Source organism: Zosterops lateralis (assembly GCF_965231275.1).
Source record: "Zosterops lateralis genome assembly, chromosome: 21".
Classification (NCBI taxonomy): domain Eukaryota; kingdom Metazoa; phylum Chordata; class Aves; order Passeriformes; family Zosteropidae; genus Zosterops; species Zosterops lateralis.
This window is the reverse complement of record NC_139781.1, coordinates 7250694-7272309: the sequence shown is the minus strand read 5'-3', so window position 1 is coordinate 7272309 and position 21616 is coordinate 7250694. Positions and strand designations below refer to the sequence as shown.

The window sequence follows — 21616 nt, the reverse complement described above, 5'->3', positions numbered from 1 at the left end:
TGTTTACCTGAGTTTGATGGCAGCCTGATTCAGTGCTGCAGCAAGAACCAGGTGCTCCAGTGCCAGCCCCAGACATGCACAACATGCCTTTAGTCACAGCATGTTTTTTCACATACTCACATCCAAGCTGTTCTCTGCACTACAGTACTTTTCTCTTATGCTTTCCTAACCAACTAAAGCAACACCTGGTCATCTATCAGTAGCATAAACCTAAAGAGAAACATGAAATCTGAACGCAGTTTGACTCAACTCTTTGAGAGAAGGGAACATTTACAAAACAGTATTAACAAGAGAGGCCAAGGAGGAGCCTGCAGCTCCCAGATTCACATTCCCTGAGGTGCATCGGGAGGTGCAGGGTTGGGGGAAGCCATGTAGCCCACCTGGGGTGGTGCTGCTGAGCTCCCAGCCTTGGCCACGGGTGGGGAATTGCCGTGGGGAGGATTCACGGGGTGCCAGGTGCCGATGTAGCGGTAGGCAGGAACCACAGAGTCAAAGCCAGGCAGGGGCTGCTGGCTGAAGGGGTCTGACACCACGGGGTAATACACTGGCCCATAGGACAGGGCTGGAGGCTCTGTGTTTTGGAAGTTACCTTGAGAAAAAAAACCACAACAAAAAGCACATTCACACACTCCAGCCACATTGATGGCCTTTTTAAACAGGCATGAACACAGTATTACTCAAATACAAACCATTTCCTGATGCCTCCAAGGGAACCTGGTGGATTTCAGCTTGCCCAGCATCAGGGAAGAGCTGAGGCACTGCCTGATCCAGGACAGGAGGTGGCTCAGCATATGCTGGGTAAACTTCCACTGGAGAGGGAGGCAGCACTGGCTGCATGTACATCATGGAGGGCCAGCAGCTCTGGTGGCAATACTTGCAGGAAAAAGAAAAAAGGGAAATGATGGTCATACATACAGCCACACACTCTCCAGCCCCCCTCCAAATCACTGCTACTTTCAGATCTAAGGGCAGGAAAAAGTGAAGTTTTTTCCTCCTTAGCCCTTTAAGACATATCAACAAACAAAAAAACCCCATCAAACCAATGCAGCCTACCAGGAAAGATCCTGAAATACCTGCAGCAAGAGCCATGCTGCTGTTGTGTCAAAAGCCTTTATAGAGGAAGAAGATTCCCACTTATTAATTGTGTCATATTCAGAGATTTTTCCCATTTCTTCAGCTGAAGGAGCTCATGTTGCTGTTTTTTACTCCCCTGAGCAGCAGCACTGACACTGCACTTGACTACTGCTACAGAGAATCCTTCAGCAGAGCAAATTTCCAGAACACAGAAACAGTGTTAACCAGTTTGAGCTCAGCTGAACAAGTCCCAGGAGACCCCAATCACACATCTCTAAGTGGGCTTTGATGTTTGTTTCCTGGATGCTTAAGGTGCACAAATTTAAGTGCACAAATTCTCTTAAGATAGGGGAAGAACTTGAACAATTCTTCACAGAAAGAGTATTTATCCAGCATCAAAATACAAAAAACCCCCAAAACCCTAAACCAGCAAAAAGCCAAAAGTAAAACCAGAAAACCACAACCCACTACTGTGGGTTATCATACTAAATACTGTGGGTTATTTTACTAAACAATTAATATGGTGTACTTCACATTTTGAGGTAGAACTTTCCTTCCTGATCCAGGCTTTAACCTCCACTAAGAAAATCCATCCGTATTAATAGTCCAGTGCACAGAAAGCACATTTAGGACACTTGAAAGTTTTGAATACATCAGTACATTTGTCAGGAAACCCAGCAGTTTCTGCAGGCAATTTGCTATACTCATTTAAAAAGCACTTACTTGCAATCCCATATTAAAATAATACCGCAAGACCTTTGTATCTGAAATTAAAGGACAGGACATTAAAGAGCAGAGGAATATAAACCAAGAAGCAAAAGCAACTTACATTAAGAACATTTTATCTGAAGTTATTCTTACTTAATGAATAACAATATTTCAGCACTACCTTTTCTTTAAAGTTTCAAGGGTAAAGAATGTATCTAAAAACTAATTTAACAACTATTTATATTCATCTTTTTAACTAAATCCAGTTAGATGTTTGTGCAATGGCAGACCATTTGTCAGGCCAACTAATTATTTAATTCAATGACTACATTAGCTTTAATTTTGGTTTATTCATCTTGATGACTCAAGTGATAACTCAGTTTTTTTACAAGGCTCCACTGTCTAAGCAACTAGGATTTAACACAGAGCAATCCTAAGACCTTCTCACCAAATTTTGGGGTCCCCAACTGTTATATTAAGCTCAGTGAAAGCAGGAATAAGGAATATATTCCTTCCTCACAAGGGTACAGAGTATTTTACTTCTGTCTTCCCTGTGCTGAACCGTTTGTCCCCAGCCAAGTAAATGATATGCTGAGAAACAGTCCCAGGTGTGTGAAGGGACTTTGAAACCTCTCTCCAAAAGCAACAGGGTTTTGAACTTGGAAACACATTTCCAACAGTCCAGAAACTGTGAAGCAGCTTTAAACCTTTAAAGCTGACCCACTGAAAGGGCAGAAGAAAAAAAAAAAAAAAAAAAAGAGGGTATGTGTTTAATCTTAATCCCATGATGGAGTTCTGGAACTGTGCATGAGAAAAAAATTGATTTCTCAGATTCCAATACAGATTTGCTTTGAAGGCTCAGGAAGAGTAAGTGACCCATTCCACAGCACAGAATTGAGCTCCCAGCTGTACTAAAGCCAAAGAAAAGCAGGGAGAGGACTCAAGAGGAGCCACAGAGGGATTAAACTCAGCAACACCTCCACAGTGACTCTATTCCATCTTCACAAACACCCACCCTGCCCCAGAGCAGGCCTGGGCTCCTTGGCTGCCCTGCCCCATCTCCCAGCCCTGCTCTCTGTGCCATTTTGTGTTGCTGTTTGCTGCAGGAAGGCAAAAGCATCAGCAAAGCAAACTGCAATTTTAAAATGCACGAGGATTTGTTCCTTTGTCACTGCTGGCAATTCTCAATTCTTTTCCTGTTCAACCCCATCAATCAGGGCAACAATCCATGCAGCTGTTTTAGGAAATACACACAGATCCTCAGTCCTGGAAATGTTGGTGGTCTGGCTGTAACACTCACCACAGTCAGTAAAATATTAAAAATACTCCAAAGACTTACACAAATATGAACTTTTCAGTATAGAGCTGAAATTACATCTGGAAAAATTCAGTGTTTTGTTAAAAAACCCAATTTTGTTCTTCAATTGTTTATGCAAATCTAGGCAAAGCAAGCATAAGAGCTGAATGAAACAGCTGCTTCCATAGCAGCAATAACAGTACAAAGGAATTGCTGGGAGACTGAAGTGACAAACTGACATTGGAAATACTGACATCTGTGGAATGATGGAACAGAAGTCAGTACAGTAGGAGAGCAGTTTTCGTTTATATTCCTCTTTTAGATGTCTGGAAATCAAGTCCATCTTCAGTAAAACGTGACAACCTTATGAAGAAACAGCTACGTCAAAAAAAAAGTTGCCCATCCCGACAGGAAAATATAAAGACCACATTGATGCCTGATAAAAATCTCATTTCCTGATAGTTTTTACTATGCTGATGGGAAGCTCTGGCCAGTACTGAACACAGTGTTTCTGGAACACAGTCATTTCAAGCAGGCTTCTACCAACAGCTCCTTCAAATACAGGGCACCAGGCAAGGGCAGGACACCTGAGGTCACTGTGTTAATAAAGGCACTTGGCAAGTCCTAAGTGCCATTAAAATAAGACACAAGATGCTGTGAAAACTGGAATAAATGTAGGTGTAAGTAATGCTAGAGCCCACAGCAGGATTTCCTCCCAGGACTTGAGTCTGTTGACAAGTCCTGCTCCCCATCTATACCAGACTGGTGTCTTTAGCAAAGCACACACAATTCCAATCACACCCACATACTTCACCCTGCCCTGCCCCAAACCTGCTGAGTTTCTTAACTTAAAGGCCATATGGATTAAACTCCAGCAGTGTAACATAAATGCTACATGCAATATTACTAACTAGCAATCTTTAAAATTCCTACAGTCTGTGCCAAGCAGCACAGGGCCAATATGGTGTGGACTGGCTCAGCTGAAGAGCTCCAGGCAAGGTCTGGAGAGGTTATTAATCCACATCCACTCCAGATTCTTGTCAGCACACTTAACACCCCATTCTCCCAAGTGGGGAAAGCCTCCGTTAAGGGCATTCAGCTAAAGCTGGAAAGCAGAACTCTGATGTGTGCATGGGATCAGGGAAGGGGAAATGGGACAGCCAGGATTAACAAACCTTGGCTTTGAGGGCACAGAGAGGCAGCAGAGTAACTGCAGAGCAAGGCAGCACCCTGTGGCACGGCTGGTCCCTGCACTGTCACTGCTGAACAGCCGACAGGGACCTCAGACATGTCCCAGGTGATGGCAGTGTGTGTGACAAAGCTGCACACCCAAGGAACAGCTGCCCCCACACTTCAGCCCTGCTCTGTAATACCACGGAATTACAGCTTGGAACCATAAAGCAAAACAACCAAAATACCTCACTGAACTGTGCAACAGCACAGCTTATAAATACACAATTCTTATTTTAATCAGTTATCAGAAAAGTGATTATTCTGCCACAAACAAGTACAATACAGGCCAAGCACACTCTCCTGGGCTTTAATAAAGGTGCTGTCGAGACTGCAATAATCACATATTTGAGTGAGATACAAAGTTTCTGTTCAAAACTGGGAATGAAAACACTTTAGCATAAGTATCTGCAATATTATTTCTCACTCCCTGCGAGTTACAGAGAGTCATTTCTTCTCACTATGTGTTCTCACTTGGTGTTCTTTAAGCTTCCAAGAAGAACACAAGTCAGAAATGTGCTGGAGAGAAGCAGGAGGAAAAATACAAAACACCATCATTACCTCGAGGCAGATCACTGCCACTGGGATCACAAGAGTAAGCTGGAAGAACAGCACTGGCTTCTCCCACCTCACTCACTGGGGGAAGAGGAGCTGAATAAATTGGGAATGGCACCGAAGAAACTGCTACAATTGGAAGGAAACAAGTGTCATCCAAAAAGTCAACTTTTGCCATGGTATGTCAAATGAGTAAGGTGTTGAGTTACACAATTCAGTATGTACTTTGACACCTCAGTGCCCCTAAATACAAAATTCTGTTCAGCAATCACTTGGAAAAGTGTCCAGAAGAAATTTTAAAACTAGATGGGAAGGTTTCAATCTCTCAAGCCTTAACTGCACTTCTATCTGCAAGCTGTATATCCTGGTTAAAGGAAAAAAAAATAATCTTTTTCAATCATTTCTTCATATTAGAAGGCAGGCCAGACTTCTAGGACAGATAGTTATGTATGAGAACAACAGAGAACAAATTAATCATTTCAAGTCCTCAAAGTGTGACAGTAAACCCACAAAAACCAAGGGAAGGTTTGAGACATATCAGGACAAAAATCTTCTGGACAGACAAGTGTTAAATATTCATTTGGGTGGCCCACACCTCTACCACTGCAGCAGGTTGGCACCAGTGAGCAGACAGCTTTGAGAACCACGCTGACTAAACTCCCATGCAGAGTAGAAAAATTAAAAAAAAATAAAGAAAGAGAAGAAAAGTGAGACAGAACTGAGAAGAATGGAAGGTGGAGATTTTTTAGATGCTAAATAAAATGTTACAGAAGACAGGAGAAGTGCTCTTTGCAAGAAGGAAACCAGAATTTTTACATAACTGCCATTTTCCAAGAGCAAAGGAGGTACAGTACCTAAAGTGGAGAGTGCACCCTGTGACTACCCACAAACCTGATCTCCTTGCACAGAACAAACTAAGGGTCACAAAAATTAACTGGACCCTAAAACACCCCAGCCAGTGACTCTCCTGGAAGTGATAGTGTTCTAGAGGCTTGCTACCTCAACTCAAGAGGAAAACTGGCTGTAGGAAAGGGGAGGTGAAGGGAGCTGCACTGAACTCTGCCTTCTGAAAAGAATTTTCTAGCAAACATTTGGCATTAATGGTTAAAGGTGGCAAGAGGGGAACCCAAAGCAGAGACCTCCAATTCCCATAAAAATTCAGGGGCAACAGCCCCTTCAAAATGAAGTTAGCAGCCAAGTTAAAGCTATGTAATTTTAAACCAAAGCAAGTAACACCTTTTTTTTTTTTTTTTTTTTTTTTAAGCCTTTTAACACTTGTTTTGGATGGGGGGAGGAAAGGAGGGGGAAAATGTAACTGAAAACTTGGAAATCCAAGTCCAGCTGCAGTCTGTACACTCTACCTGGCCTCCCCACAGAAAAGGGAGATACTATGACAGGCTGAACTGCTGTTTGTGGGGGAGCTGCTGTTATGACACTGGCTGGAGTGGAGGCAGCAGAATTTGAAGAGAGACCTGTAGCTGGAGCAGTATAAACATCTGTGGAGGTGGAAACTGTTGCAGAGTTCACCAACACCTGGAAAAGAGTCAAGAGTATTTGACAGTCTGCCTCTGCAGCTGGCTTTGACAAAGACTATGAAAATACCACACACTTCACAAATTCTCACTTCACACAAATCCATCTTGTAAATCCTAGCTGTAAAGGCACTAACTACCCAAAAACTCCTTAAAAATTGGCCTGAAAATACCAGTTTAGAGTTGCAGACACCTGCAAGGCGTTGTCTGTTTTGCCTGCATTTGCAGGGAATTGTATTCTCTGCTGCCAGAGGCTGTGAGGGGTCCCCACAAAGTGCCACAGTCCAAGCAGAGAGGTCACCTCTCTGCAGGGCCACCACAGTGAAGTGTGAGACACAGCTCAGAGTAGCAGACACTACCTCCTGGGGATAGCTGTAGGAAGCCACTTCATCTTGAGGTGACACCGAGACTGCCCCTTCTTCCTGAAGGGATTCCAAAGCAAAGCATTGGTTCATTCCAGGGGCAAAGGAGCCACGAGGCACACACACCACACCCCTTTCTTTAGTTTTAAATTCATGGACTATACACCCAGAGTGTCTTTTTGTAGCTCAACTAAACACAGTTTTATTCTGCTTTCACATCCACTGTGGAGGAGCAGGTGATTAAAGATTTAATTTAAAAAAAAAAAAAAAAAAAAAAGGAATTCCAAGATAAATTCTACCACAGATAAGATCTCTCCAGTCCCACAGAGGAGAACTAAGATTAACTGGAATATAACCTGAAGTGTGGCCTGATAAAAGCAAGTGCTGTCTGGAGCAGCAAAAGAAAAGTAAACAGCACTCAAAGACACACACTCTTTGCAGAGGGAAAGGTGGAAAATCATTAATGTATCCAGTGCAATCCAGACTCAGATAAAAACCTCACCATTCAGGGAAGAAAAGGATGATGAACATATAAAGAAATGTTGATTTAATTTCTTTTATTAAGTTTCTGGCCTACTATGCATCCAACGACAGCTTCCATGAATGCCACACACCTCAGAGATCTCAAATCTGAACAGTCTGTGAATAAAACTTACCAAGTTTGCTGTAGGTTCTGCTGAAGTAAACACTGTTGTATTTTCACAGCTGGGATCTGGAGGACATAGGCAAAATAAATTGAAAGGAGCTGCATTAAATCTAATCCTTCACAAACTTAGAAGGCCACAATTTGAGTGTATTACATTCACCAAATGTTCTATCAGTAAAGCTGAAACTTTTACTCACCTGGAGATGCATAAATATATTCCTCACGAAATTTCCCTGCAAGGAAGAGAGAACAAGAAGTTTTGATTCAGAGGGGAACAAAAAAAAGGAAGGGGGAGCAAAAAAAAGCTTAAAGCTGGAGTTACTGCAATTACATGTCAGTGCATCCATTAATAACGTGCTTCCAGTATCATCTCACTTTGTCAATGTGCTTTTCATTGTCAAAAGTAGGTTCCTTACATCTCCTAAAGGAGACAATCTCTCTTTTTTTTTTTGCCTATCAATCCTTTTAGAACTCACCACTTTCACTTGCTTCTTCCTCCTCCTCTAAGGCACTCAGGGTCTGCTTGTTAGGTGGAACAGTGTTTGGACTTCTCCTTGCTACCCAAAACGCCCCTGGACCATGGACAATGGGAGCAGGGCTACTGTGGCTCTGAAAAGCAAAGTCAGAAGCACACATTTACAAATAATTCAGAACCTTTCCATGCTCTATAGATGGACACAATCAAACAGGCAGGCTGACCCAGCTTGTTGCAACCAAAGCTTACTAGAAGCATCACCTGTGTGTCCATTCCAATGCAACATACATTTCCTTCCTTTTCCTTCTGTTCTACCTTGCATAATTAATGCAATTTAGGAGCTTTGCCATTGTCCTCTGCCATGCAGTCAAGCTGCTCCCCCCTAGAACTCATCCAGCTTTATCCCAAGCTCTCACAAAGCTGCAAAGGAGGGAGCAGATCCCAGACGAGGCTGCTGCCCCCAACATGTATCAGTGCATTCCTCATTCCAGAGCCTTCCCCCCACACCAGCAGCAGATCTGTTCATCCAAACAGTGATCATCAAGGAGAAAGATCATCCTTCTGGTGGGATCAAAAGGTGGCTGCTGGTATAGACAGCAGTGTCTGCACCTGGCTGACCCACACATGCAACCCTGACTATTTCAGAGAGAAGCAAGCATGCCCCAAGGTTGCCCACAGCAATGTTTTACATGCCCTTTGTTGCTGCACTGAAATCAGTCTTTAGCTGCACCCCAATTTAAAAGGAGGAATATAGGATTGAGATGCTGGAGTAGAAGAAGTTGATTCAGTCTTTTGTGATGGCTAAGGTGACACTCAAAACTCTCCTCAGAAGACACTGGTGACTAGGAGATGGATAAAGTGCTCAGAGAGGCTTGAAACATTTCCAAGGTTGAAGCAGAGGTGGTAAGGCAGAAGATTCTCCCACCAGGCCTCTGGCAGCATGGCAGAGTCCTCTGTGAGATGCATCTTTCCCCAGGAAATGTCACATTCCTTTACTAAACAAGACAAGGAAGAGACAGAGAAAAAGCTTTGGCATTGACAATAAAGTCACTGAAAGAACATGAAAACCTATTCATTAGGAGCTGCAGGCAAGTCTAGCAAAGGGGGAGAAAAAAAACCACTGAGCTGTATTGATTTCACGTTGGAAAAAAAATTGCAGGATAATGTGTCCTTATTCCTTGGCACTCTTGGAGGAAAAATCAGAGCAAAGATTACAGATCTAGTACATCAGAGCAAAGAAAAAATGACTGATGCTGAAACAGCCCTAAGCATACTCTCTCTCCCTCATTTAAATACAAGTCTAAGCCTAGTTAAGTTCACTGCTTCAACACAGCAAAAAAAAATGGAACATACCAGGTTGGTGTTTCTTTTTTGTCTGTTTCCTATTCAGATAACTATGTATAAATTGATTTTTTTTAACACATGCAGCTTTGGACTACGCTTAGACTACAAACAAAGGAAAAAACCCACACCTTTTAAACTTTAAGAATACACTGCCGCTTTATCTACAATTCAACAAAGAGACTGCTTTAAGAAAAGTTTAGGTTTGTAATTTTTTCCTGTTTCTACAGCAGAAGAAACTGTGTCAGAACAACATGTTAATCCAAAACATCACAACTACAAATTCATAGGAAAAAAAATCCAGGCTATCACTATCCAGTTTCTGAATTTTGCTACCCAAACAATAAATTATAGTGTGGCAAACAAGTGAAAAGCTTTCTCCCACAATATTTAGAGCTAGACAGACACGCACAGGAGGAAAAGATTTTGCTTTCAAACTGCAATAGAAAGGAGAAACATTATTATGTTTATGAAAATATGCTTAAAAGCAAACAAGTGGTGCTACTGAGGATACAAAGAAGGGGAACATCTAGAAAAACTGAGGTTTCACGCAGGTTTTACAGGAACTAGACTAATTTCAGTTTTCCATTGTCACATTCACTGCTAAACCTTACTCCAAGAAAACAACAAAAAAAAAAGCTGCTGTATATTTAGGTAAAGAATCACTGTGCATTTAGTTTTCCCCTTCATGTTTGAAAGGCTTCAGCTTACCTTTTGCTCATAAACTCACAGGCAGAGTAGGAAAAACCTTACTCCAAGAAAACAACAAAAAAAAGCTGCTGTATATTTAGGTAAAGAATCAATGTGCATTTAGTTTCCCCCTCCCTCTTTGAGAGGCTCCAGCTTACCCTTTGCTCATAACTCACAGGCAGAGTGGGAAAAGCAGTGTCATCATCTCCTTTGATTTCACAGAAGATGACAGTCTCCTCTGGCCCCTGGGGCTCCTCTGCAGCCCCTGGCACGAAGCTGTACTCCTTGCTCACACAGGGCAGCGGGCGGCGGCCGAACGAGCTCGGGGAACAAGAGACAAGGTGAGGAGTCACCACCACCACCTGCACTCTCACCTCTGTTTGCCTGCTCAGTTTTAGCTCAGTTCTTTCTGCACAGCCACGAGAAACCTGCTCTTTCATACTCTGCAGCAACAGGTAATTCATGCCCTGCCAGACTCCTCAGTGCCTGGTAGAGCAATTTTTAGTGGAAGAGGTTTGCTGTCACTCACCTGCAAGAAAAGTTGTCATAGCTCTGACAGCCTCTCCTCCCTGAGCTGGGGTAGAATGTTATTTGAGGGCCAAGCATGTTGTGTCTATCTATAAATCAGGCAGACCCCCTGAGTGTAAAGGTGAAAAGGTGCAACAACCAGAAGTGCCTCTCAGAACAAACTCTCTCCTAACCAATCTGCAGGAAGAACGAACAGAAAACAAGCAGCAAGCTCAGGTTTTCAAAGCTCCCTACCTGGGCACGCCGGGCTCACGGTGGTGCCTGGGAGGATTCTGCTGGTGGTAGGGCTTGTAGGGGGCCATGGCTGCCCCTCCCTGGGAGCAGTGCACGGCAGGGAAGCGCCCTGAGGGAGCCCCGTGCTGCAGCCGGGGGGGCAGCACTGGCTGTCCCCTGCTGTAAGCCACAGCCATGAACACCTCCTTGCCACGGACCTTCTTCAGCATCCTCTTCCGTGTCTTCATGTCCATTTCTGCTGTTTCCATTGAGGACAAAAGATTTACACCTTAAATCTGAGCTATGGTCTCAAATGATAAAGAATTAATATTTGAACCCATAGAAAAGAAAGCCAGTGGCCTATTCCAGAAAAAGTGCATTGTAAATATGGAAACTACAGACTTTTCTTTTAAAGGACCAAGCAGGAATTCTACATGAGGAGGATACACGATCTGACATGAGAATACCTTCCCAGCTTCAGCTGTTCCAACCAGCTCTCAGTGCTAAAATCTCTCTATGCTGACTGCATTTATTTATGGAAGTAAAAAAATCTCACAACTCTTCCTCCAAACTAAATTGAACCCATATTTAAGTGGCTGAGGAAGCTTTGGTCTCTCTGTGAATCTCTGCTAATGCCAGATCAGACAAGCTCTCTAGTTCACTGACATGTCTTTTAGATGGTTCTCAAGTGGCAAATTTGTTCTGGGCAATTTTGAGCACTACCAAATTTGCTTTGTACATCAATGGATTTGCTCTTCTGCAAAGGCAAATTCATCACTGTCTGAAAAGAACTTTCCATCAAACCCCTGCAGTGGCCAAGTTTTACAACACAGGGAAAATTAAGTTGCTTCCACTATCTGATGAGTGCTACTGTTACAACTGTGTGAGCACCTATTTCCCCAAGGGATGGAAAGCATCTGGAATCCTGGTACAAACCTATTCCTGAGAAGTGTCCACCTGTTACTTTCTGATAAGCTCCTCCTCTTCTGCTGTGAGCCATGTTCCAAGCAAGGACAGGAGCCACTTGTGTCACTGGCTTTAAGTTTGCCAAAGGAACTGTGTGCCTGCAGGAAGGGCACCCACGTTAGCAGAGCCCCAGGGAGACATTCTGCACAACAACATAAGCTGAAGCAACACTAAGACAGAGGAAAACTGTTTGTGAAAATAAATAATCTGTTTTTTCTGGCACCAAGCACATATTACTGCTACTTGTTTAATTAGAAAAGACAAGCTAGGCTTTAGTTTAAACACTATTTATTTCCTGGGTCAGGTTTCTCTCCCCTGCCTCCAGAGGTACCCCTAAAAAGCAGGGACAACACAGAATTTTTGCAGGATGTTGTCAATCCCAGCTTTGGAGGAGGGAGAGTGATTGAACAGCAAGGGGGAAAAGTGATTAGATTCACCAGAAGTGCCAATTACTTCGTTGCTTGGGTACAACATAAAAACTCATAGAAACCCAGCAGCAGAGGGCAATTTGCCCTCTGTGAATTAAGTCCAAACTGCAAAGATCACTTTTACATTCCAGTGAAGGAAAACTTCACAAAAAGCATTACAATAATCATTTTGGTCATTAAAAATCCAAGAGGAAAACCAAACCCCTCAACCAGAAAGAGTTTAAACTTGAAGTCATCACCAGACTGCTTACTTTTCTGCCAGCTCCTCCACAAATACAGTCAATGTGTTGCTATCCTGTCCAACTTCCTGGATATGAGCATTGTAATACTTCTCTCCTGGTTCCAGACACACCTGGAGAGAGAGCAATGGAAGCTCTAAAAAAACCCCCAAACTGCATCAGAATATTGTCCACAAACCACTAAAAGCAAAGACTGCTCCTACCCAGTCCCATGTTACTGAGCTGGCCCAGGAGTTTCAAACATTTCTCTAAAACTGTAATCAAAATAAAGAGCACTGTACTAACTTCAGGGAGGATAAAAAGAAATAAAAATCAGTCTTGTGAGCAACTGAGAGGCAAGATACCTGCTCCCTAATTTATTTTTATCCCCTGTGCCCAGCAGATAAGTACCAAGGAAGACTGCTGCTTAAGGACTTGAGGAGAGCAGAAGATAAAGTAGGAAGAGGAAAGCTCTGCTCAGTGAGAAACAAGTCACTGTGAATCATTAGCACTTCCTTAAAGAGTGATAAAAAAATACGCCCTCACTACATATGACATCAGAATACAAAGAAAACTGACCTTCCTTTCAGCATCTCCAGTCCAGATCATTCTACTCCTCCCTTTTTAGCTCTTCCCTTTTTATTTTATAAAAATATTTTGCTATTTTGTTGGTGAGAGAGATAAGATTATCCAGAGCTGTTGCTTAACCCAAGAGAAAAATCTGAAGACAACTACATCAAAAGCACCCCCTGTGCATTTTGAGCTCTGCCTGGAACTTCTGCACTCAGAGAATGTGGATGACTGGTTTACATTGAATCCCCAAACTGCTCTTCTATCACACTACCAAGTTTAAAGGTAGATTTTAGAAAGAAATCACATTTAAAAGAACATCTACAGGGAAGGGAATGAGAAAAGCATTAGAAAAAATCTATGAAATCCAATGCTTTCAAGGTTTATCACAGTCCATTTAAAGTAGCTTTAACAGTTTATCATAACTGGGTCTCCTTTGAGTACTAACCTGACACTTGTCTCCTAAATAGTACTGTCTCCCAGCAAACACCATGTAGTCAGTTTTCTGAAGCTCTAAAAATAAATGAATAAATAAATGAGGGGGAAAACAGCCTTTAAGCTACTGTTCTTTCATCACACATCCTACAAGTACATCATGACAGCACCCAACTACAATTTATAGGCCAGTTGAGTTAAATACTTCCTGTGCACACCTGAACATTCCCCACAGTAACAGCTGGAGTAACTTTAGATGTTCTTACAATAGACCATAACCAGGCTAAGTCACACGAAACCAGTGAAAGCCAGATAATGCAGCAAGCAGCACTACTACAACACTGCAGCTCCTGTGGTGACACAGAGCTAATCCTGCATTTAATACAAATCCTGGAATTAAGAATGTTGGACATCTCTTATCTCGCCAGAGTCTCGGTGGTACTTGGCAAACACGAAATGTCATCAGGAAAAGCTAACATTGCCTTAAGTCTCCTTGCTGTTAGATTTCAGCTTTTTTTACCTCTGTTCCTTGCCTGGCTTCTCTGCACGTCAGTATTCTACACAGATAATTGGTTACTGCACTCTGTTCCAAGAATTTTAATGATCCTCATTACTGATTACGCCGTGGTGAAATGCTGGAGTTCTTCAGCGTGCAAAGCACTTTGGGTCAGACATCAAGTATCACTTAAAAACTTATCTTTTTCTTGGTAACTCCTTGCTTTACAGATCTGCCACAGTGAGTGTCGAAAAGCAGCCAACCTTTCCCAAGCCATGAGAACCATGAAATCTCTGCAGAATGTTCAAGCCCAGGAGGGCTGGGAGGCAGGAGAAAAACTCATCTGACAGATCTCAATGCTAAATTTGAGATCTTCATTATTATACAATTCTGGGGCCAAAATCGTGCTCTAAAAAGAAGTCTTTTGCACACATGCTGTAACAAAAACCTCACATTTGAATGCTTTCCAATACAACAGAATGGCAACGGAGTTCTGTGCTCTGCTTTGAATCCTCCTATTTCCTGTGTACAGTCCATAAGTAGCAGAGATCAGATCTTTAGCAACCTCATACCATTATACAGTATCAGAAGCTGGGTATTTTGTATTTTGAATGCCAGACAGGAAATCAAGAACATTTCCTACCTACAGCTACCTGCTGGCTTCACCTGTGTCCTTCACATTTCAGCTGAAGAAACAGGGGACTCAGATTCATAAGTTTAATCCTAACCCTACTACAGGAAGAGTTTTTTTTTTACGTTCCCCTTTCCAAAGATACCTTTTCTGCTGTCCAGCCAAACATCAAACTCCACATTTCGATAGATGGTGGAGTCCAGTGCTTTTAGCACTTTATAAGGAACAGGCATCTTTGGAGGATTTTCTGGAGGCTAAAAACAGAATTGGAATGGAGCATTAACAAGTGCATTTCATGTGTTCAGCACAGTCTCTATCCTGCCAGCATCTGTGCACCACTTAAAAAAGTACAGATGCTATTTTCCAAAATTTTCATTTCCACTTTAATTCCCTAAAAACTAAAACTCAAGGGTATGAAAACAGATTGAGGCAATCAGGTGCTGAGCAAACTGACTCTGGAGAACAGAAAAAGCTCAAGAGTAAAACTTGGCAAGTTCTGTACTCAAAAAGAATCAAAGGAAGCCAACTAGACCAATGAAGCCACAGCTTCAAAAGTTGGTGAGAATTCCAGTTATTGTATCTGAAAATTCTACTTCTGTAGAATTTCTAAAAGTATTCTGAAGCAATTTATATTAGGGTCAAGACAGAAGTGAACTAATTTAAACCACATTCTGGGAAAAACAAACAGCAAATCAGGAAACATCTGCTAAGCTCCATCTTTTGGGGGAAATAAAAATCAGCCAGAAAAGAACTAGAGAATTTCAGAAAGGAAAAGAGCATTTCCAATTTAAGAGAAACTCAGGGGCAAAACCAAAAGACAAGTAGATGGAAGAAATAAGCCACCCACTTGCCAAAAATACATTTTTAGAAAGTGGTAAAGAGGATTTAGCCCTTGGAAGGGTAACATCATACAACAGAAAAAAAAAAAAAAAAAAAACCAAAAAAAACAAACCCAAAAGTAAACCATAAGGATTTTTCTCCAAACTGCCAAACCTTTTGCTCTTCAATGCCTTGTTTGAACTTGGTTTCCTGTGGGTTCTCAGGGTCATTGCCTTCCCAGTCGCCCAGTCTAAAAAATTGAAAATAAGACTACAGAAGCTACAACACACGATTCCCAGCCAAGATTAATATCACCAACAACCTGAAAAAGCACCATGGTGCCATCAAGTGGCACGTTTTGCCTTAAACACCAGCAAGGTGAAATGCAGTGCAGGAAAAGCCTTTTCCAAGCTTTAAGAACTTGACCTTTGTTCCAAAACCCACCTGTAATGAGGGCTACTGCTTGAAATTAGGAAAGGATGAAGGTGATCCCACCGATTGAATTCTTGCACTGTCAAGTACAACACTCTGTGCAAGGTACCATCAAACCAATGATGCCTTCAAGCATTCAGAGGCAGCTCTGAAGTCTTTCAGAGCTTTGGAGGCTTAGAAAACTAATAGGTCTGTCATTAAAAAATAATTTTAAAAAGCTCTAATGAATAAGGAGCAATTTTACTTACAAATGAGCTGTCATTTTACAGAGTAACACACAACTACAACACAGCCTGCAGCAGAGGATATTCAATACATGGCACTTCCCAGCTCCAAGGAAAGCACACTCTTCCACAATATACTTGAGCTTTGTGTTTGTGTCATAATATAGGAAAAGAAGAGTTAATGTTCCACAAAAAATCATAGAAACTTGGAAAAGTTGTTCTCTGCAAGGTTTTTAAGGTTTGGTGGGGTTTTGTTTTTTGCTTCCCTCTTACCAGATCCCCTTTCCCAGCATACTACCTCTTTTCTGATGGATTTCTGGGCTCTTTTTCATGGAGACCATCAAAGTTTGCATCCTCACTTCCTACAGGACCACTGTTTCTGTTCTTCTTGGATCTACTTCGAAACACCTCAACTGCAGACCTTAATTCTTCCTCATCCATGCCAAACACATCTTTGTAGAGGATCTCATATAATACAGCTGAACAAACCAACACAAAGCTCGATAATGTGAGATCCATGAGAACTCCTGCAGTTTTCAAGGCAGGCAGATCCTCAGATGTGATCTACTGTTACAAGGCAGTAGTGACATCAAATGCAGTTAGGGACAGGATCATAAACTAACTCAGTTGGGAATAAGGGACTTCTGGAAGTCATTTGGTCCAACACCCACTTAAAAGGTAAAAAAATAAGTCTATGCATAAAAATATACCATAAGTGAGCTTCCATCTCTCTTCTCCCCACCCTTGAAAATTGAAACAAACCTTGCCTCTAAACATATGAAAACACACAATTCTCTTCCATAGAAAAATGATTTCAAGTTTACCCTGGCAAATGGCAGCATTTTCCTGAAATTGTTTTGTATACACAGAGTCATAATGGCCGTTACCGGAACAACACAGTAAAATCTGGGAAAATAAAATAAGAAGAAAGTTTTAAGGCTGGAATGACATAACCCCAAATTCTGATAGCCTTTCATTCTCCAGTTGACATCAACTCATCAAGAGAACAGTAAAAATTCTCAATATAAACATAAAAAAGCTGTAGCATCAGCTCAAAGCTGAAATCTAGGTAAAGCCTCTAAATAACTTTGTATCATACAATGAAGAAAACCATCTGTACATCCTGCTGTATTGAACTTGTTTCCAAGACCACCATTTGCTCATGAGGTAAAATAAATACAACCCATTGAATGTAGCACCCCGAGACACACTATCCCAAGTGTCAAAGGCACATTCCATCCTCCTCTGCCTTAAAGGCCAGAAGAGCATTAACTTCTCTAACCCTTAAAAACTTACTTCTTTAAGCAGCAGAAGAGATGCTTTCTGCAACACATGCATTGACACACCATGTAAACATGTCCTACCAAACTTCTTGGCACACAAGCACAGCCAACTGCAATGGGCAGAAGCCCTGAGGCAGCTGTCAGCACACTGCCAGCGAGGATGGTGCCCAGAAAAAGCAGCTCCCAGATGCCAGGACTCTTAATTCTGTGTGCTCTGCGGATTTTGCCAACACAAGCTCTCCTCTCGTGGTGAGGAGGAGCAACACCAGAAGGAGCTGCTGCCCAAACTCACAGTGTAATGACAGACAGCTGCCAACACTTAATGAGAGCTCTGGTGGGAAAGCCTTGGAGGGCAAACATGCACTTGGATCATGCTGTTTGATTTAAACTCAGCTTGTTTTGGAATTAAATTAAGCTACACAGGAAACTGCGTAGATGAAGAAAGAAGAACACATAAATGAAGACAGCAGTGCTCATCAGCAGATCAGTGACAGCTGCAGCAGCACAGGTTCAGAGCAGAATGGCCAACTTGGCAAATCTAGGAACCTACACTGAAATCCACTCCACAGCAGCTTCACTGGCATCACGCCTGAAGTAGCCACACAATTGTACATCTACAGAAAGCACCAGAGGGGTCAGATGCAAGGTAATACAAAGTATTTGTCCTTTATGCCCTTTCATTCTGCTCCCAGCAGTAATGCTGATGTAGACAAGCTGTTACAATAGCTCCCATTCTGGACTGGGATCAGTCTGTAGATCACAAAAATCAATCAGTTACAGTCATCCCTTCCCATTAACTTCCCCTTTCCAGGTAAAAAAAAAAAAATTGCACAACTCATCCAGTTTCAGGAAAACTAAGGAAACAGACTAGGCAGGGGAACAGAAGGAAACTGCCCTCACTTCTACTGACCTTGTCTTCAAAGCCATTGTCTGTGGCATGTATGGGTGGCTTCCCGGGGTACCGGTACACAATGAAATCCCGCCTAGGGGAGCAGAGAGAAAACAACACTTGCAAGAGCACACTTCCAGTAGAAGTGCTGCATGTTATGAAGAAGCTTCCAGGGAGCAGTTTAGAGCTGCTGGTTTACAGAAAAATCAAGCAAAGCACTTTTCCTGATAAATGAATGCTACCATAATGCAACAGCCAGGTGAGCAAACCCATCCTGAGGGGATAATAAAAATTATCTGAGAAAGACCATGATATTTATTCACAGATTAAGTCAAATACTTATGCTTACAGAAAGGTGCTCAGACACTGAGACAATCCAGCCTAAGTGATTTAGGCACCCTGTGAAAGGACTAGAACCTCAGTAATTCTTGCCAAACTTCAGTTATCCCTTTAGTACTGGGACAAAATGAGATTCCAAAAGGAAGCTTCTATTTTCTACCACTAGAGAGCCAGACTGCTTTTCACAGGTGGCAGATAGTTCTGTGTTACCTCTGAAATAAATACCAGTGCTTACACACCAGGTAGGGCAGATACTGCTCACTTCTGGAGCTTTCAAGAACACCTACGTGAGGAGTTTTAGTCATGTTTAGTCAGTGTTTCCACTGCACACAGCTCTTTGGTTCTGCCTGTTTTCCAGTCTTCAGCCACTAGAGGCAAAACACTTGACGTTCAAGTTTAATATCAGCAAAAAGATAACAAACAAGCATCTCTGGAAACTGACCCTGCCCTTAACGCCCATTAAAACAGGGGCTGTGATGGCACCATTTATACATCTGTTAATTCCTTTAGGGAAGCATTTCTCATCATATTTCACACATTCACCTCTCAGTGGCAAACACAAAGAAAGTTCTGGGGCCAGAACTCCCACACCAAGTACAAAACAAAGCAAACCTTAAGAAAGAGGTACTTACTTGTACATCATTGATAAAGCACTTATTTCCAGCTGGCCAGCACTCTCCTATGCAAGAATATGAGATTATGTGAGATAGCAGAGGCATCTAAACATCAACAACTATATTTCACATTCCTGTAGTATTAAAATTCTGTACTATTAAAATACCCATTCAGTTTGCTTGTTAAAGCAATAATGCACTGAAAGTTGAGATGTAAGGATTTGGGAGAGTGTGGTAAAAGGAGTCTGCTACATGGGGTGACCAGAATTACCAAAATTAGTAAAATTAAGTTGCTACAACACATCACTTTAGATAAATTTTCTTTAAACCCATATTTGTCTCAGAAACTACTACATTCACCAAGGTTACTGGTTAAAGACTAAAGAAATTGAAGTTTGAACAGTAAAGGAAGAAGCAGGGGAGTGTAAAGCCTGACAGACATTTCATTTAAGGTACACTCCACATATTTTGGGTTTTTTTCCATAGAGAAGAATTACAGTTATGAATGAGCTTTTACTGTCCAGCCTCCAAAGACTGTTCCTCTGCACCCATGCAAATTCCCCACTAAAACTGGTATTATTTATACATGTACATTTTATTCACATTTATCCAGTACAAACCCTTAGTATTACTTATGCAATTGCTTCCCAAAGATTTGGGTCTATCTAAAAAAAAAATCCCACAAACTTAAATAACCACATTTTAAATAATTACCTAAACACCTGTTTAGTTCTAGTCTCTAGTCCTGTTCTACTCTCTTCACATTTAAATCTCTTAATACATCTTAGCTCAGGCTTACCTTGGGATCTCCGAGTCGTTCTAGGTATTTCTGAAATGAGCCTTCCACATACTTTTAACAAAAACAAGAAAACAAATATAAAAATTTAGGCAGTTAGAAAACAAAGTTTAAACTAAACCTAAACACTACTTAACAGCTACCAGCTGTTAGTTTGGAGGAGGCAAGGCACACAGAACATAGGAATGATTTGGGTATCAACATGAGAACTCCAGGAAATCCTAAAACAAAAAAATTAAGGACACAATTCCAAGTAATACTCAAGCCCCTCCTAGATTAGATGAAGCACTTAAATGTGATTACAGGGGAAACAAACAAACAAAAACCCCAGAATCCACATCAATACCCTACAAACCTACATTGCACTTCACACAAACTGCCACAGACAAAACCAACCAAAAATTCCCACGATTTAACTCCATTATTCCAGGATTTCCCACCACCTTTCAATGTTCATTTCTTGCTCCAAAATCCTACATATTTCCCACCTAAATCCTACAACGGCAGCTCCACAATAAATATGCTACACAAATAACTCTCCATACTCCTGATGTAGCTTTTAGCAACTCGCCTGTTTTCAGGAACAGCAGAAACAAAGTCAAATAAAACTTTTCCAACTGCGACTCAAGGTAAGGGAGCAGTCACCTTTTTCCTGCCTTCCGAGAGTGGCAAAGCATCCTATTCACAACGTTTAGTGCTAAACCACCCGTCCCACAGCATTTCCCAGTTTATATATACACAGAGCACACGGTACTTACGGATTCAAACCTGGACTGGTGCTGCCTCATAAACGAGACGCAGGCTTTCCTAACCTCGGCGTGGTGAATCTGAGATGAGAAGAGCTGGGACAACAACGTTAATAAAAGAGAGAGAGTTTAATTAGTGCCTGGCGTTAGGCACAATCCCTCCAGACCAAGGCCACCACCACCACAGGAGGCAGAGCAAAGGCTGGGGACACCCGGGGACACTGAGGCTGAGGGCTGGAACCGGGAACATCCATCCCCACACACATCCCCACCCATCCCCAAGCCATCCCTCGCTCTGGGCACCCTGCCGGCTCTCCCGGAGCTCTCCCGGAGCTCTCCGGGCCCACCCCAAGCCCACCCCGGGCCTGAGGCGCCTCGGCCGCCCCACACCCCCCTGGCCCAGCCTCGCACCTGCTCCGAGACCGCTCGGAAAAGGCAAGACGCGTCCTTCGCCGTCATCTTACGGTACAGCCCCAAGCTGCCTAGGTACTCATCCATAGCCACCTCGCTGAAGGACTTCTGCCCGAAGTACTTTTTGGAGGCTTTGTGCATTTTCCCGGCCGGGGGTGCGGGGGCTGAGGGGGGCGCGGAGCCGCGGCGGGGGCGCGAGGCGGGGGCGCGCGGCCGCGGCTCTTGAGGGGCCGGGCCGGGGTCAGTCAGGGCCCGCCGCGCCCACCTGGGGCCGCCCGGCCCTCACAGGGCTCAGCCCCTCGGATCCCTGCGGGAGGCGCCCCCAACAGGGATGTTTTAGCGTGGTTTTGGGTTGATTTTTAGCGTGTGTGGTGTGCAGAGTGGGTGCGCGTCGTGAGGTGCGGGGAGAGGGTTGTGCCGCACCTGGCTTGGGTAAGATCGGGCCTTTAGCTTTGTGTTATTGCTGTGAAGAGCCAGCGGGAGTGTCGGTCCGGTGGTTATTCAAAATTCCATCCGGGGTGGAGGCGAGTTGCTAGCAGTTTATTTGAAATAGCTCCATAAAAATTGTTAATGGAGTGAAAAAAAATTAAAAATCTCAGTTGTTTCTGCTCAAGTGTTTGGGGTAAACTTTGGGGTATTGGCAAACCTGGCCCTTGCACAATTCTGTG

The 21616-nt window shown here is 42.8% G+C and overlaps 1 protein-coding gene across 1 annotated transcript; it reads right to left on the bottom strand.

Annotated features, from left to right (window-relative positions):
• Window positions 1-323: 323 nt before the first annotated feature.
• LOC310917708 (UDP-N-acetylglucosamine transferase subunit ALG13-like) lies at window positions 324-21089 on the bottom strand (the record flags this gene model as incomplete). The annotated part of the gene is given in 22 exon segments (XM_083876202.1): window positions 324-589; window positions 690-873; window positions 1798-1838; window positions 4871-4993; window positions 7602-7637; window positions 7881-8013; window positions 10069-10231; window positions 10440-10534; window positions 10538-10547; window positions 10673-10907; window positions 11588-11715; window positions 12297-12397; window positions 13282-13346; window positions 14541-14649; window positions 15389-15464; window positions 16169-16349; window positions 16695-16776; window positions 18064-18136; window positions 19014-19060; window positions 19795-19845; window positions 20550-20633; window positions 20949-21089. Coding segments are annotated over 22 exon segments (2424 nt in total).
• Between the last annotated feature and the right edge of the window lie 527 nt (window positions 21090-21616).